This window comes from Sturnira hondurensis, unplaced genomic scaffold, assembly GCF_014824575.4.
Source record: "Sturnira hondurensis isolate 20B ecotype Veracruz unplaced genomic scaffold, ASM1482457v3 Scaffold0020237, whole genome shotgun sequence".
In the NCBI taxonomy this organism is placed as follows: domain Eukaryota; kingdom Metazoa; phylum Chordata; class Mammalia; order Chiroptera; family Phyllostomidae; genus Sturnira; species Sturnira hondurensis.
Genome location: NW_028092868.1, coordinates 10,629,236 through 10,644,852, shown reverse-complemented (window position 1 = coordinate 10,644,852; position 15,617 = coordinate 10,629,236). Strand labels below are relative to the sequence as shown.

Sequence of the window (15,617 nt, the reverse complement as noted above, 5' to 3'; positions counted from 1 at the left end):
AATCAATAAAATATATTTAAAAAATTATTGACTAATTTCATTTTTAGTGCATGCGTCATTTTCCTTCTCATTACAGAGTTAAAAAATTCTTTAAGGTTGTCTTCCTGTTTTATGACTTGTTTTTACAGTTGTGCAGTAGTATTTTTTTCTTATTAATCATAAGTATTCTCCCTTTTTGTCTCTTGCAGTTAGTTGTTTCAGACATCTTTTCACCAGTTTGAATTGCTTCCTCTGCCCTGGAGTTAAATTTTCAACTTTGCCTTTGGTTATTTCTTCCTTTTGAGCAGAATAATCATCTTTCTGGAAAGCCATCTTTGTAGTACCTTTTACTTAAGTAATTGTTTGCCTAGCTGATCTTAATTTTGGAGTTGCCATTTGTCTTACCGACTTTTTTCCTTCTGGCTCTGTAGGTACTTTGATCTTTTGTTGTCCTCGTGCCACAGGTTCCTCCTTTTTTCAAGGCACAGGTTATTGATCAGAATCTTCAAGATTATCTTCTGTATTTTTGAATAATTTCTTGGTCTTTACCTCTTTCTTGGGTTTAGTACAGATTTTATTGTATCTGGAAAATTTTCTTGTATGATGTAGGGTATTGCCAGCTTTTCTTTATTTTCATTTTAACCTAAGTGATTTTGAATTTTTAAGTATTCATTTTACTTGATTTTGGGGGCAGGCAGATCTTTTACCGTTCTTTCTCCTGTTTGTAGGTTTGCAGTAAGTGTCGGTTAAATCCAGACTTTTTTTTGAATCAAATGTGCTTAAAGTCAAGAAATATTGGAGTATTTATTATGTGTTAATTAATGTGTTAACTGAGACAACTGTGAATCTCAAGTTATGTTGAACAAGAAAAAGGACATTTCTAAGAGTAACAGCACAAATTGTATAGATGTAATTGCTTGGCTTAATACTCAAAAGAATAATATTCTTTGTGAAAATAATGCCAAATTGGTCTCATTGACTCTTGCTAGTTGTCATCTAAGGTATATTCTTGGGGCATATTACAGTTGTAAAATGTGGGTGTTGGCATTAATTTGTGTACCCAGTGTTGAATTTAGTTAAGTGCTGTGTGACACTCTAGGAGATCAAGTGTTTGCTCTAGGCACTGTACTGTTTAATAAATATACACTTTGTAAATGAAGGTATAGTATAAAAGTTACTCAGAGTGGGGCAGTTGTATTTTATTTCCACCTCTAAATGGATTAGGTATTGACAAATGAGTAAAGAGAAAGAGGTTAAATTCGTATTTGGAGTAGAATGGCATAATGGCAAGTACACTCCGCACTGGCGTTCTGGAGAGCTGGATTTAGCTGTTGGGTATGTCCCTAAATAGATTCTGTGGAGCAGTTCACTTTGGATGAGAATTTCCTTTTAGGTAAATAAGATAATCACATCAGGCATGGGCTTTGCATTTAAGTTTATGGATTCTACTCTAATGTATGTTCTCCATGCTGTTGGGAAGTCCTTGCCCAGACCTCATTTCCCTGGTTTCCAATAGGTAACCCTTTAAAATTTTCATTCTCCTCTTCTTCTCATACATGTTAATCACAGATTCAGTCAAGGTCGGGCATGCATATCCTTTCTGCCAAGTGTCATATTCTCTTCCTTTAGAGATTAAAGTACCTGTTTTTTTTTTTTTTGATCTAAGGCTTATACTTTTAATCCCCCGCCCACCACGGGATCTTGTTTCCAGCCCTATACCTTATTTCCAGCCCTTTTCTTTTTTTTTAAAAAAATTATTTAGTTATTTTTCAAGTACAGTTTTCTGTCTATTACTCCCATCCCATTCCACCCCCCGTGCTCCCCATCCCTCCCATTTTCACCCTTCTCGGTTGTTGTCCATGTATCCTTTATATATGTTCCTCTAAATCCTTCCCCTATCCAGCCCTTTTCTTTCAGTAATTTTTTCCCCTTACATAAATAAACATGCTTAAGACTTATTTTTTAGAGGAAAACCAGCCCTGGCTGGTGCGGCTTGATGGATTGAGTGCCAGCCTGTGAACCAAAGGATCACCAGTTTGATTCCCACTCAGGGCACATACCTGGCTTGAGGGCCACGTACCCAGTAGGGGGCGAGTGAAAGACAACCACACATTGATGTTTCTCCCTCTCTTTCTCCCTTTCTTCCCCTCTCTAAAAATAAATAAATAAAATCTTTAAAAAGAAGGAAAAATAGCAAAATCACATACAGACTGGGACACACAGCCTTTGTCTACCCTGCCCCCTCTTACCGCGTTGGCGGTTCCTTTTCTCTGCCATCTTTTTAGCCCACTGTTTGCAAGGGATAGTTGATGTTTCCCATCCACTTAATTTATCCATGTACTTTCCTCCCCTATTATTTCTAGAAACTACAATTTCTAAATTGTATGGACATTTTTCAGTCTTGTGTGTCTGTTCTTTGTGTCATTTGAACTCTATTTTATTCCTCTTGGTTTCCGCAGTATCATTTTCTTGACTTCTTTCCTCCCCATACTAGACATTCTAGATTAGTAGTTTCAATTCATATGCATGCTGAAGTTTGATAAGCATAGTCTGAGACTTTTCTTCTGATTGTGTAGGTTTTATTCTTGATGTTTGAAACATTTATTCAAATGTTTCTTGATTCCCATTTCTATCTTAGCTTGTACTGCTAATCAGACCCTCATCTGTCCTTAGGTCTATTTGGTATCTTAAGTCGATCTGCCACCTTATCTGTAGGTCTTAAACCCAAAATTTTTAGTTTTAGGCCCTTGATGGTACAGCTCAGACTTATTCCTTGATGGTACAGCTCAGACTTATTTCTAGGTCCATGTTCTTCCCAGATTCCATGTTTCAGCCCCGTTGATCTACAAAGCATCCTTTCACTGTAAGTTACTCTCTCATTTCTTGGTGCCGTTTCTCACAACTCTAGCTTTTTAAAGTTTTATTTGTTTTTTAATATTTTTATTGATTTTAGAGAGAAAGGAAGGTGGATTGGGAGAGAGAAACATTGATGTGACAGGCATCAGTCATTTGCCTCCCATAAGCACCCCAACTGGGGATTAAACCTGTAACCTAGGTGTATGTGCTGACCAGGAATCAAACCCCCAACCCTTTGCCATACCAGCCAGGACACTCCAACCATCTGAGCCATACCAGCCAGGGCATAGGTGTAGTAGCCTTTTAAGTTGGACCATCTAACCTGCTGAGAGAAAAATTAAGTCAACTTTTCTTCTTTGTTTACAATATTACCCTTGGTAATGCTTTCCATATAATTTAGCATAGCATATTTTACGATAATTATTCATTGAAGAATTGGGCAGCTAAACTGGATTTCTCAAGAAAGGATTTTTTTAAAAAAATATTTTATTTATTTATCTTTTTAGAGGGGAAGGGAAGGAGAGAGGAAAGAAACATCAATGTATGGTTGCTTCTCGTGCATCCCCTGCAGGGAACTGGCCCCTGCCGGAAACTGGCCTGCAACCCGAGCATGTGCCCTGACTGGGAATCGAACCGCGATCATCTGGTTCGCAGGCCTGCACTCTAAATTTTTTCTTTTGTAGAAGGAAAGCATCATCCCAGTAAGCCAAGGTTGGAGGATTGATCTCTGGTCAGGGCACATTCAAGAATCAACCAGTGAAAGAAAGCATCAATAAATGGAACAACAAATCGATGTCTCTCCCTGTCCCCTTCCCTCTCTCTAAAAAGCAATAAAAATTAATACAACAATAAAAATTCACTTTTGAAACTAAAACTACTAGAAATTTAAAACTTATATCGACAGTGGTTTTTATGGTGAAAATTCCCCCCAAATTTTATTTTACCACAAGTAGTATTTTTATTCTTTTGAACATTTATAGTAACAATAAGTTAGTATGTACTAAGCCCTTGTTACATGATAGGCACTGTCTTAAGTGGTTTGCATGGGTTTTCTTATTTAATGCTCACAACTACTCTTATGAGGTTAATTTCTTTATCCCCATTTGAGAGATTGAAACACAGAAGAGCATATACAGAGATGGGCAAAAGTAGGTTTACTGTTGTTCATATGGAAAAAGACATGTAGGTTGTGATTACAAAATATAAGAATAAACTAGGTTACTCACAATTGTAAACCTACTTTTGTCCACTCACGTATACAAGCGCATACAATTTTCTGGTGTTGGAGTCAAGATTCAAACTCAGAGGCAGTTTGGCCCCAGAGCTCTACCTTTATAACTGCTGTGCTAGTGACCTACCTTATTGCTTATAAAGTATAAATATCAAAAATTACTCCTTGTATTTTATACTTCAGAACCCACTTATTTTCTCAAAGGCAGTCATTATTAACAAAATATGTTCTATAAATCTTTCCATCAATTTCAGTGCGTAGACTAACATAAAGTTCAGGTTAACAACTGTGCTGTGAGCTAACTTGTTATGGACTATGCTCACAATCTCTTGTTGCCAAGAAACTCTGAGATAGGTAATATATTAATTTTAAAAGACAAAATCTACAGATTAGGTTTCTTGTCCAAGGTCACAGCCAGCACAGCTGATGTTGAAATCCAGGGTATCTGGGACTGTTTCTCAGTTTACTGTCATTGAGCTGTTTTCTCCTCATTTCCCTGTTAAAATACGGTAATTTTGTGGTTTTCTTTGTATTTATGATGTTATTCATGATGTGTGTTTTTATTTCCTGGCTGAGAAATCTGAGATCCAGAGGTTGTGGTTTGTACAAAGGCAGGCTCCTTTTATACCTATTCTATCACAACTTAAACCAAGGTGTTCTGACTTGAGGTTCAGTGTCCCTTTCTATTGTCGAAAATATGGAAGCAAACACATTTCTACCTGTGCTCTGTTTTCTTTGAATTGGGAATTTCCTGGGCATTTCATGAGAAATCTAAGTTAATTTTATGTATTGTGTTTGGGACTTCATGCCTTGACTTTGGTGTATTTCTGGCATTTTATAACATGCTAGCCAGTCAGACTTAGTGTAATAAATGCAGCATTTGTGAAGACTACACTGTCAAATTGTTTACATAAAATTTCCCCTTCATCTTTGTTTTTTACTTGCTTTGTGTTGTAACATATCGCTAATATTTTTTCTCATTTTTTTCCCTTTTAGTGAATGGTAGTGTCTAGAAAGGGTATGTCCCTTCAAGAGAGAGGTGCCAATGTCCAACCGGCCTAATAACAATCCAGGGGGGTCACTGCGACGTTCACAGAGGAACACTGCCGGGGCCCAACCACAAGACGACTCGATAGGAGGAAGGTATGTATTAAATGGTATTTGAAAAGGTGTTGAGAATAAAAGAAAATATTTTTAAAACCACATTATCAGGGCCCTGGCTAGAGTAGCTTGGTTGGGCATCATCCTGTAAACCAAAAAGTCCCAGGATCGATTCCTGGTTAGGACACATGTCTGGGTTGTGGATTCAGTCCCTGCCAGGGGCATGGTTGTGGTAGGGGCATGTTCGAAAGGCAACCAATTCGTGTTTCTCACATCAGTATTTTTCTCTCTCTGCTCTCCTTTCCCCTCCCACTAAACAAACAAACCAACCAACCAGCCTACCTACCTACCTCATTATGAGGACCAAAACTTGAATGGTTTACTATAAATGGGCTTTCTCCCCTCCAATTTTCGAGCCAAGAAACACAAAACTGGAATTCAAAGCAGTTCTTTTTTTTTTTTAAAGATTTTATTTATTTATCTTTAGAGGGGAAGGGAAGGAGAGAGGGATAGAAATATCAGTGTATGGTTGACTCTAGTGAGTCCCCTGTTGGGAACTGGCCTTGCAACCCAGGCATATGCCCTGACTGGGAATCGAACCACAATCGTGTGGTTCGCAGGCTCGTGCTCAATCCACTGAGCTACACCAGCCAGGGCAAACAGTTCTTTAATCATTACCCAAATATGCCAGGCTCAAAATACGATTCTCTGTCATTGATATTATCAAAAATTGAATTAAAGTTTGTTAGTATATGGAATGTTATGCTTTATTTCTTCTTTCACATCCCTGAGCACACACTACAGCTCATCTTTCAACCCGTTCTGGTCCCCTTCTTTATGACTTGACTTTACTGAATCAAAGCTTCATTGGTTCTAAGATCTTCAGTTTTCATACTGCCTTATGAGTTTTTTTCTCAATGTCTTCACAACATGTTTGCTGACAGGCTGGTGAGGCGGTCTGGCTTTGTTAGTACATCTGTTCTCATCATTTTCTTAGTGGTCTGGTGTTCAGCTGGCCTTCGTTGTTGGATTAGTGGTTGTATAGGAAGTGGTGTGAAGAATCAGATGTGTTCTCTTGAATGTAAAATTCCCTCTCTGATTTAGCCAAACACTGTCGTTTTACATATAACTCAGAACTTTACTTGCAAGGCCTTGTGCTCCAGTCCATGGATTAATCATGTTTAGCCTCCAATAAATAATGGCTAAATTCTAATACGATCACCTGATTCATTGTTTTGAGGCATTACCATGTATGTATTGTTTACTAAATTATAAAAATGTTTTAAAATGTTAAAATGCAAAGAATAAACTGGGACACATCTTTTTGATTTCAGGCTATTTTAGTGTTTGAGTATGTGGACTTTGGACTAGTATATCTTTGTATGCAATTTCTGTCTGCCATTAAATAGCTGTGTGTCCTTTTTTGTTAAATCTTTCAGGGAATCTCAATTTCTTAGTCCATATAATGAGAATACCTATTTCATGGGGTTATTGGTTAACTTCAGTATTGTAGTATATTAAACTCTTAGCACAATGCTTACATAGTAGGGAGTCCTGTTCTGAAATTGTTTTTTTGTTTCTTTAGATTCAGATAATTCTATTTAGCAGCCACACATTATTTACCCTGTTGATTTCAAATATCACTGCCCCATTATAAAAATGTTAATGTATTTATTAGGGAATTTGGAAAATATAAGAAATTCAAAGAAAACCATCACAGCTCTACAATCCAGTTATATCCACTTGTTACACAGTGGTTATATATCTCCACTGGCATATATCTCCTTATTGTTTTACTGCACATGTGTGTATATAAATGTGTATTACTTATGTGCTCACAAGTAATTTGTATCTTTTGAACAACTGCAGTTCTATACATGTGAATCCGCAGGTTATACTTGGGTGCTTACACATGACTGATACATTTTTTTGGCTGTCATACAGTCCATTGCTTCTAAATCCATGTGTTGTTTTGGTACCATTATCTTTTCTACAAATCAGTGTTATGTAAAATTATTTAAATATTATGTCATTTAAAAAATTTGAGCGGGAAACAAATGGAAGTGGTTAATGCTAGTTGCTAAGATGCATTGGTTTACATAACAAAAATGTAATCAAGATGGAAATCAATCAGATTTATAGAATGACTTATCTTTCACTGTAGTTTGTGTGCTTTAAGCCAATCAGTTACATACTCAGTTGTGAAGGAAAAGAATAAAATCTTAAGATGTGTTTGGGATGTCAGAAAACATGCCAAGGAAAATAAAGTATAATTAGGTTTTTTATAGCCTTAGCACCCCTGCTCTTTCAGTAATGTAGCCCCGTTTCGGTTGTTACAATTTCAACTTTTACATGTCTCCAAAAAATATTTCCCCATAAAAATAGTACACAAGAGGACCTGTTTACTTTAAAAGCCTATTATTATGTGTCATTTCCTGTATCCTTAAAAATTGTTTATTAAAGTCTTTGTATGCCTATACCTTAATTTACTAATAATTTGAATATATAGATTTTTTTCTACTTTAGATGGAAAAATATAATTACCAGGATATAGAAATTTAGATTTTTAGCCAAAAATTTTTATCAGCTTGACTAAGAATGCGAAATTAGAAGCTATTTGCTCAGCTGAATTTTATTTTGCCTTCTTACACAGCTTGATTCTTTTGCTTCAGATACAATCTCAGAACAGGAAGGGCCCCTTGCATCAAATCCCAAACTGACTTTTGAAGCCTCAGTAGGGTGCACTCTACTAGTGATGTTCTAACGGTCTGGAAAGCTGTCAGGATTTTTGTGAGCGGGAGGATTGGGATTATTGGGAGAGAGGAGTTACAGCTGTATTTGTATTCTTATTCTGAGTCCTGCACTTTAGCTTTCCTAAGTAAAATGCTGTTATGTAGCTTCTGTTTTCTGAAAATAGTTGAATTGGTTTTTAAAATACAGGGTCCAGCAAAAGTAACTCCTGCTGGAGTGTGGTTTGTAGGGTAATAATATGGATGGAATAATTTATAGTTTTAATTTGAACATTTCACCTAAAATGACATAGTGTTCTTCAGTGTGGTATTGTTATGTTATAGAATTACATGCTTATGATTTTGTAATTTAAAAAAGAAATTATTTGTGCCAGACCCTGTGTATCTACAGCAATAATAATCAAAAATGATAATAAATAATAGCATCTACTACAACACTATTGGTGTGAAATGTTTTAACTTAAAATATATTTTGTATTTATTCTTCTAATTGAGACTCTCAGAAACTCTGTGCTAATCCTTGTGTAATATATGTGGTAGGTTGCTCAACTTTACCTAGTATGTAGAGTCTAGGACTTGATTCCTGACCTCTTGATTCTGAAGTCTGTGCTTCTTTTCATTATGCCAAACTGTTTTTACTGCACAAACCACTTGATTCATCATAATGATGAAGTCCTTAGAGGGAAGGTATGAAGTAATTATAATTGAGCAGTGTTAACTCATCCAGTTTAAAAGTTAAGTAGCAACGTTTTTTAAATCGTTTATTTTGGGTTCACTCTGTTTTCTTCCAAACTTGCATTAAGCTGTCTTCTTCTCATAGTTTTCTTCCTCTTTCAACCTCTCCTGCCCTGACCAAATTAAGGTCACTACTATTTTTTAGTAGAGTTTTTTTCATCCTTAAGATAAAAAGAACGTTGGATCTTTGGGACACAATATAATTAATCTCTCCTGATTATTCTCTCAGCTCTTTTTCACCTGTCCTTTATCTTTTTCCATAATTTAATGACATCTTCCTCTTATTTTCTTTTTCTTTCAGAAATTTCTGGGCCATAGCTGATCCCTTCCTCTTTTCTGTTCTTTTTCTTCTTTAGGAAATCACTCCTTTCCACTGCTTCTCTGTTGGCTTGCTTTCAGGGATACTTCTAGCCTTTTCCAGTTCTAGTACAGGTATTTGTAGGCTCTCCCTTCCTTTTGGCCGTGTGGTAGCATTTTTATTATACCATGTGCTTTTTCTTGTTTTTCTCAAATGGCAGTGGTAGGATTGAATTCAATTTTAAGGCAACCTTGTTTAAGACTTCTATAATGGTAGTTTCTTCTTTGATCCTGTTTTTGTTAGAAAAGTACATTTTAAAAATAGAACATTGAGAATGTTCAGGAAAACTAAGAAAATAAGATAAATTTAATATGAGCACCCAGAGATAGAGGTGGTTAATATTTGTACTCTATTTTTACTTCATGATTTTCTCTGATATGAAAACTCATATCAAGCTCTGGGTTAACATTTAGATTTTTATCTCTTGAAAATACATTTAGCATGTAGATGATTACACTTTAAACACAGTTTTGGATTCTGCTTTTTTCAAAAATCAGCATTCTAATAAACATTTTTTTCTGTGAATTTGTTATAAATCGTCATGATTTACTGAGTCTCAATATATAATATTTTCCATGATTACTTTTCAGTTTTTGGAAAGGTAAGTGGTTGCAGTGGGAAAAGGTTTTGCTTAAGCTTAAATGTTTGTGTTTCAGAGATCTCTCAAGGACAGGTTCCAGCAAGTGAAATTTCTTTGTTCAAGGGGAGGTGTTTTTTTGTATTTTTCCTCCTCTCTCCTTTATAATGGTTAACTTGTTTCACATAATTTTTTTCTTCAATTTACTTAATACCATCAGGAAAAAGAGTGTTTTTCCTCACCATTCTATTTGTGTTATCTCCATTTTGTGTTTTCCTGCCAACTTGATAAGGAAAAATTGCATTAATCTTATTTTATTGGTGCTTCTATAGTAATGAGGTTAAACATTGGGGAAATAGTTTTAAAGAATGAGATCTGAGTTAGAATACCTTTTGATGGATATGTACTAGTAAGTTTACAAGTGTCAGTCTCCCTTTGTACCAGTATTCAAGCAAATGACCTTTAAGTTTGTTCATCGAGTAGTGTTCCCGCTTCTTACAACAGTAACCTACGTTGTGGGATATCCCTCAGTTCCTCACTGTGAATGCATTTTGAATGGCAGTTACTTTTTTTTCAATATGATTTTATTTTGCTCCTGGCTCCCCATTACCTGCCTTTCATTCGCTCATTCATTCATTCATTTTATTTATTTATTTGGAGAAGAGGGTAAGGGAGGAAGAGAAACATTGATGTGAAAGAGAAACATAAGTTCATTGCCACTCTGTGTGCCCTGACTGGGGACAGACCTTCAACTTAGGCATGTTTTCTGATCAGGAATTGAACGGATCAGAAACATGGAACATTTCAGTTTGCAGGATGACACTTTAGTCACCTGAGACACACCTGCAGGGCCTGTCACCTTGCCTTGTACTAGAAGTAGAAGAATCTGTTGTCTTCCACCTTTCTGAGCTCAGTGATAAGACTGGGGATGATCATATGATCCAAGCTAGGAAAAAATGGAAGCTTTTTTCATTTTGGTAGCAAAGATCTGAATCTGAAGTTGCCACCTGGTATCTCCTACCTTATTGGAAGAGGGTGGACAGGTAGAGAAAAGCAAATCTTTTAGAGAGTATGTGTGTATTAAAGTTCTGACGAGTTTCAGTTCCTTAGTTCTTCAGGGCTGTGCCTCTATGCTTATTTGGCTGTTTTGATTTTAGAGATATGTATGCATTATTTTATTTCATTTTAAAAATTATTTAATAAGGCCTCTTTTGATTTTAGAGTTGAGTCCTGCCTTAATGTAATACAGACCCAGTATAAGATTGTATTTATCCGTTTTTGGAAAACCATGCTAGTAAGCATGGTGCCAGAAGGTGCTGTGTTTTGCTGTGTATAATGTGCTCCATTTATAGTGCGCTCACATATTTAGCTGAAAATTTCAGGAAAAAATCTCTCATTTCAATTTTTAATTTAATTATTTATTTATTTTTAGAAACAAAACCAATTATCATTCCAGGTTATTATTTTTGGCACAGATATCATTACTGCTTTCTAGAGTAACATAAAAGAATTAAAAACATTTATATAGATAGAAAATGTGTACTACCCATGTATAATGTGCATCCATATTTTCCTCTCAGAAATTTGGGCAAACGTGCACATTATACAAGGTAAAATACAGTAGTTCCAAAAATGAGAGTAGTATAGACTTTGTTACAAGCAGTTCCAACTCAGTGGGGGAAATGAGCATGTAGGTGATTATTAGAATTAGATGAGAAACACTCCTAGAGGATGACCTCATTGAACTGGCCTCTGAAGGCTAAAGAAGCGGTTCTGAAGCAAATAGTACATGTCGGTTGTATTCTTTTACTTAACGTGTAGAATCAGTTGCTTCCAGAGTTTGGATTTTATTACTCATTTTTCTGTGTCACTTGTTGTTTTGACCATAAGTAGTAGGTGTTCAGTGAATACTAGTGTGGGATAGAAATAACAGATGTATTTCCGTTGGCATTTCTAGGCATAGAAATGTGACTTTCTTTTGCTGAAATAGTCATGAAAAGGTGATTAGCATGAAGGAGATCCTAGGGTATGCTATAAATGGGCTGTGTAACAAGGTATGCTCGATTCTGTTATAGTGACAAACAGCTTCTAATATTCATATGTTGTAACAATCGAGCTGATAGAGAACTTGTCCATGCTGGATCAGCCCCAGGGTCCATGTCTGCATGTTGAGGTATTTAGGTATAATTGTTGTGACAAGATATGGTGAATTTCCCTCTGGCTCTCCAAGACCTCTCCCAGAAGTGATTCATTTCCGCTCTTAACTCCATTGACTGCAGCGAGTCACATGGCTGCATGTAACTTTCCAGTGGTTCAGCAAGTGCCCTTACATCCTGTATGTCTTGAAAGAGGAGGAAGAATATTTATAAGCAGCACATTGTAGCCATCATAAGCTGTTTACACATCATTTTTAAATTCTTACTCCCATATCTACAATAGGCCGTTTGTTTCCCTGAATTCTTAGAACAACATAGTCATAGGTAGGATGTGTTTTCTAGGAGACTACTAGATTAGTATAGGAGCTTTGTAAAAATATTCTTTTTTGTGTTCTTTCTGTCTTCTTTTTTTATCCTGACCTTTGCTCAGTCAGATGGAAGTTCATGCTTTCATCATTTTGGGGAGTAGAGTGTTAGGGGGGGAGATGGTATAATATGCAAATAACTTCATTGCTTCTTATGACTAAATTGAAATCACTTTTATAAACAATTTACACTACAGTTGGCCAGGTAACTTAGGCCTGGCTCCTTCAACCATGATATATCTTACTACTGTAATTACACGCCTTGCATTTTAGCTACAGAGCCATGTGTGTAAAAATTCTTTAACTTTTAGTGCTGCCCAAGCAATGCTGAGAAGGCTACTCTGTCCCATCAAACCTTGGGGCTATGAGGAAAGATTTATATAGTGTTGTGTGAAATAGTGTTACAGTTGCAGTGGTCTAAGGAAAGGAAGAACAGAGATTACTGTTTTCTAGTTGGAGGTTGAGCATATTGGATTCTTAATAGTACCCATATTAATTTTTTCTTGGATCAACAGTAATATTTTGTTTTATAATTTTCTCTGCAGTATGTATTTCTTGCTTTAATCATCCTTGAAATTTTGTCCAAAAGCACATCATAAGCATATTGGAAACCTGTAATATGTTAGCTTCCATAAATTATTTCATATTTGCTCTAATTAACTACAGATTTGCTCTAATTCTTCTGCCTCTCAATATTGAGGGAATCTGATGTTTCACACTGCTTTTTTTTTTATGAGAGATAGCTCATTCCAATAATGCTTTCCTAGATATATTAGTGTGAGAACTAAGAAATGAATATACACAAATGCTTCTTTAGTAATTGAAGAGCAAGTTTTAGCATCACATATGGAAGGCTATTTCTTTTTTAATGTGATACAGAAAGCAAGAGGGCTCCTGCTTTGAAATGAAAAGAAAATGTGGTTTCTTCTCTTTTGCTCATATACTATCTTCAAAGCCTTAAGCTATTTATTTTCACCTAATGTAATTAGGCACAGAAATACCAGCATGGACAGGAAAAATTTTGCCACATATAGTATAGTGCACACCCATATTTGGTGCATACCCATGTTTTTGGCCCAAACTTTCAGAAAAACTCTTGTTTCGATTTTTTAATTATTTATATTTAGAAACAAAATGGATTATCGTATTCCAGGGTATTACTTTGCATACAGATATAGTTATTGCTTTCTAGAGTTGCACCTTTAACTCATAAATATAAATAAAGGAATTAAAAACATTTACATAGACATGGAATTAGTACTACATGTGTATAATGTGCATCCTTATTTTTCCCTTAAAAATTTGGGTACAAGTGTGTGCATTATACATGGCAAAATATGGTAATAACCATAGAGGCAGCCATTTTTTGTCACATTAAATTTTTACTCGTGTTTATAAAAGCTAGTGTAGCTCATTGAATAGTTCTTCATCACTAATCTATTATAAATGACTAATTTACTTTTGATGGTCTCAGTATTTATATACTCCTCACCAAACTACTTAATTTGTGAAATGGGGCAAAAATAAGTTGAGCTGTAAGGTTCTCTTTAGGGGTCCATCTCTTCCATGGTTTTGGTTACATTCAACCCCTTTGCCTTTTTTCTTTAGACAATAACGTAAGTATTGTAGTTTACTCACCCATCCTCAATGTACCCAGATCAATGACATATAAAATTTTTATTAGCTCTTGGCTCACTACTTCTAACCCTGTCAGTCTGTTGTTGCAAACTCTTAAGGACAGAAATCTAGATCTTTCCACCAGGCATTTAGGCCCTAGCCTGTCCTTTCAACCTTGTTTCTTAATGTATCTCTGTGCTCAGGGAAATGTCATATCATTTACCAGGTGCCATATAGGTTTCATAATTTCCTGCCTTTACTTTGGCCTATTTTGCTTTTTACAAGAATGGCTTTTTCCTTAGCTTTTTATTCTTCAGGGTGTGGTTTAAATACCATGTGACCAGTAAAGCCTATATTTTCTTGCTCCAAGTAATCTCCCTTTGTTGGGAACCTTAAAGCATCTGGTAGATCACTTTGTTATGTAAGAGACTGTGACCTGTTTGTGGATAGGGACTAGATAGACTATGTGTCATTCATATTTAAATACCCTATCATGACTCGATATGTTTGAGTTGGCAAACCTAACAAATCGGTTGAAATGAATAGTTTGGTACAGTTCTCTATCGGTTTCAAAGCTTCCAGTCTATAATGTATATTATATAATGTATTATGATGCTCTTTAGTATCTTGAATTAAGACAAATATAAAATGCTTGCCTACACATTTTAGAATCATGAATGTAACGTACAAGAATTTTACAAAGGTACAGATAAGCAAAAGGAAAACCATTGATAAAATATCTCAATAGATAAATTCTTGATGAAACTGTCAGGTGCCACTTATATTTCAATGTGACAGCTACAACAATAGACTTAAACGCCATAAACAGCATATTTTTGTAGACTTTTTCAAAATGATGCATGACTCATTCCCGTGCATTCCAGGAAACTTTAACCATGCAAAACAGATGAGAAATTGTAAGCATGTATTTTACCTATGTCACAGCCAGACTTCAGATTTTTTCATAAGGTCTTCAGATGTTACCAACACTATTTGAAATATGTGGGTGATGGGACAGTTTCTCATTGTGTCTGTTGTATATATTACATGAAATCTGCCTCTAGTCCACGTCTGCTAAATACCAATAGCACTTTTGTTCACCAATGTGTTTTCAAAATGCTCCCTAGAGGAGGAACTACTAATGTTTAAAAACATTGCTTTGTAAGATAAATAAGGACTTCTTTACTTTATATAACAAAATCATTTGGACTAATGTTTTGCTGTAACTAAGCATAGAAACATTGGTCAGACTATTGAGCTTCTATTTTGTGATCAAAATAGAAAACAGTTTATTTTACAGGGATCATTAGTGAGGTTTTATTTTTTGAAAGTTCTTTACATGAACTTTTCACCTTGATTCTTGAAAATCAATGCTCTGTTTATAACATGCATGCTACAGTATCACAAACAAGCATTTGATTTTTGAGAACTAATAACTATAAAATAGAAAAGCATAAATGTGTCGCATGTCTCTATACACATAAAATGAATTTGAAGGTGTATTTAGGCCCCAAATCTTTGGTAATATGTACATGTATTTGAATTTTGAGTATGTCTGGAATAGAAATTAATTTCAAACAATTTAAGACTTGAAATATAGAGAAGTAACTAGCTACTTTTAACTAGCCACTTTTCTCATTTTTCCTAAAATTAAGGTAAGAATGTGCTCTTTGATACAAGATTTGGGCCTCTTTAAGATGTCTTTGGGACTAGAGAAGTTTTTTCAATACTTTGAACTGCAAAGGATTTTACTAATGCCTGTAAAAGTAAATTAAAATATTTAAAAGGGATGGTCACTATTATTTGCCTAAAAGTGAACCAGAGACATTTTAGAATTGCTTTTAAGTTACTCTTGAAAGCATATAACCCAGAGTTGATTATAGTGTATTCTG

At 35.4% G+C, this 15,617-nt stretch overlaps 1 protein-coding gene across 17 annotated transcripts in view; it reads left to right on the top strand.

Moving 5' to 3' along the window:
- The window catches only part of TRIP12 (thyroid hormone receptor interactor 12), a 152,683-nt gene that overhangs the window by 35,156 nt on the left and 101,910 nt on the right, over window positions 1-15,617 (top strand). For 16 of the 17 annotated variants that reach the window (XM_037029231.1, XM_037029235.1, XM_037029240.1 and 13 more), the window contains exon 2: window positions 5,063-5,209. In XM_037029231.1, the coding sequence (XP_036885126.1) occupies window positions 5,112-5,209 (98 nt within the window). In that variant the 5' untranslated portion in view covers window positions 5,063-5,111. Of the gene's footprint in view, window positions 1-5,062; window positions 5,210-15,617 lie in introns of those variants that run through there. The other variant, XM_037029245.1, reaches the window with a different exon arrangement.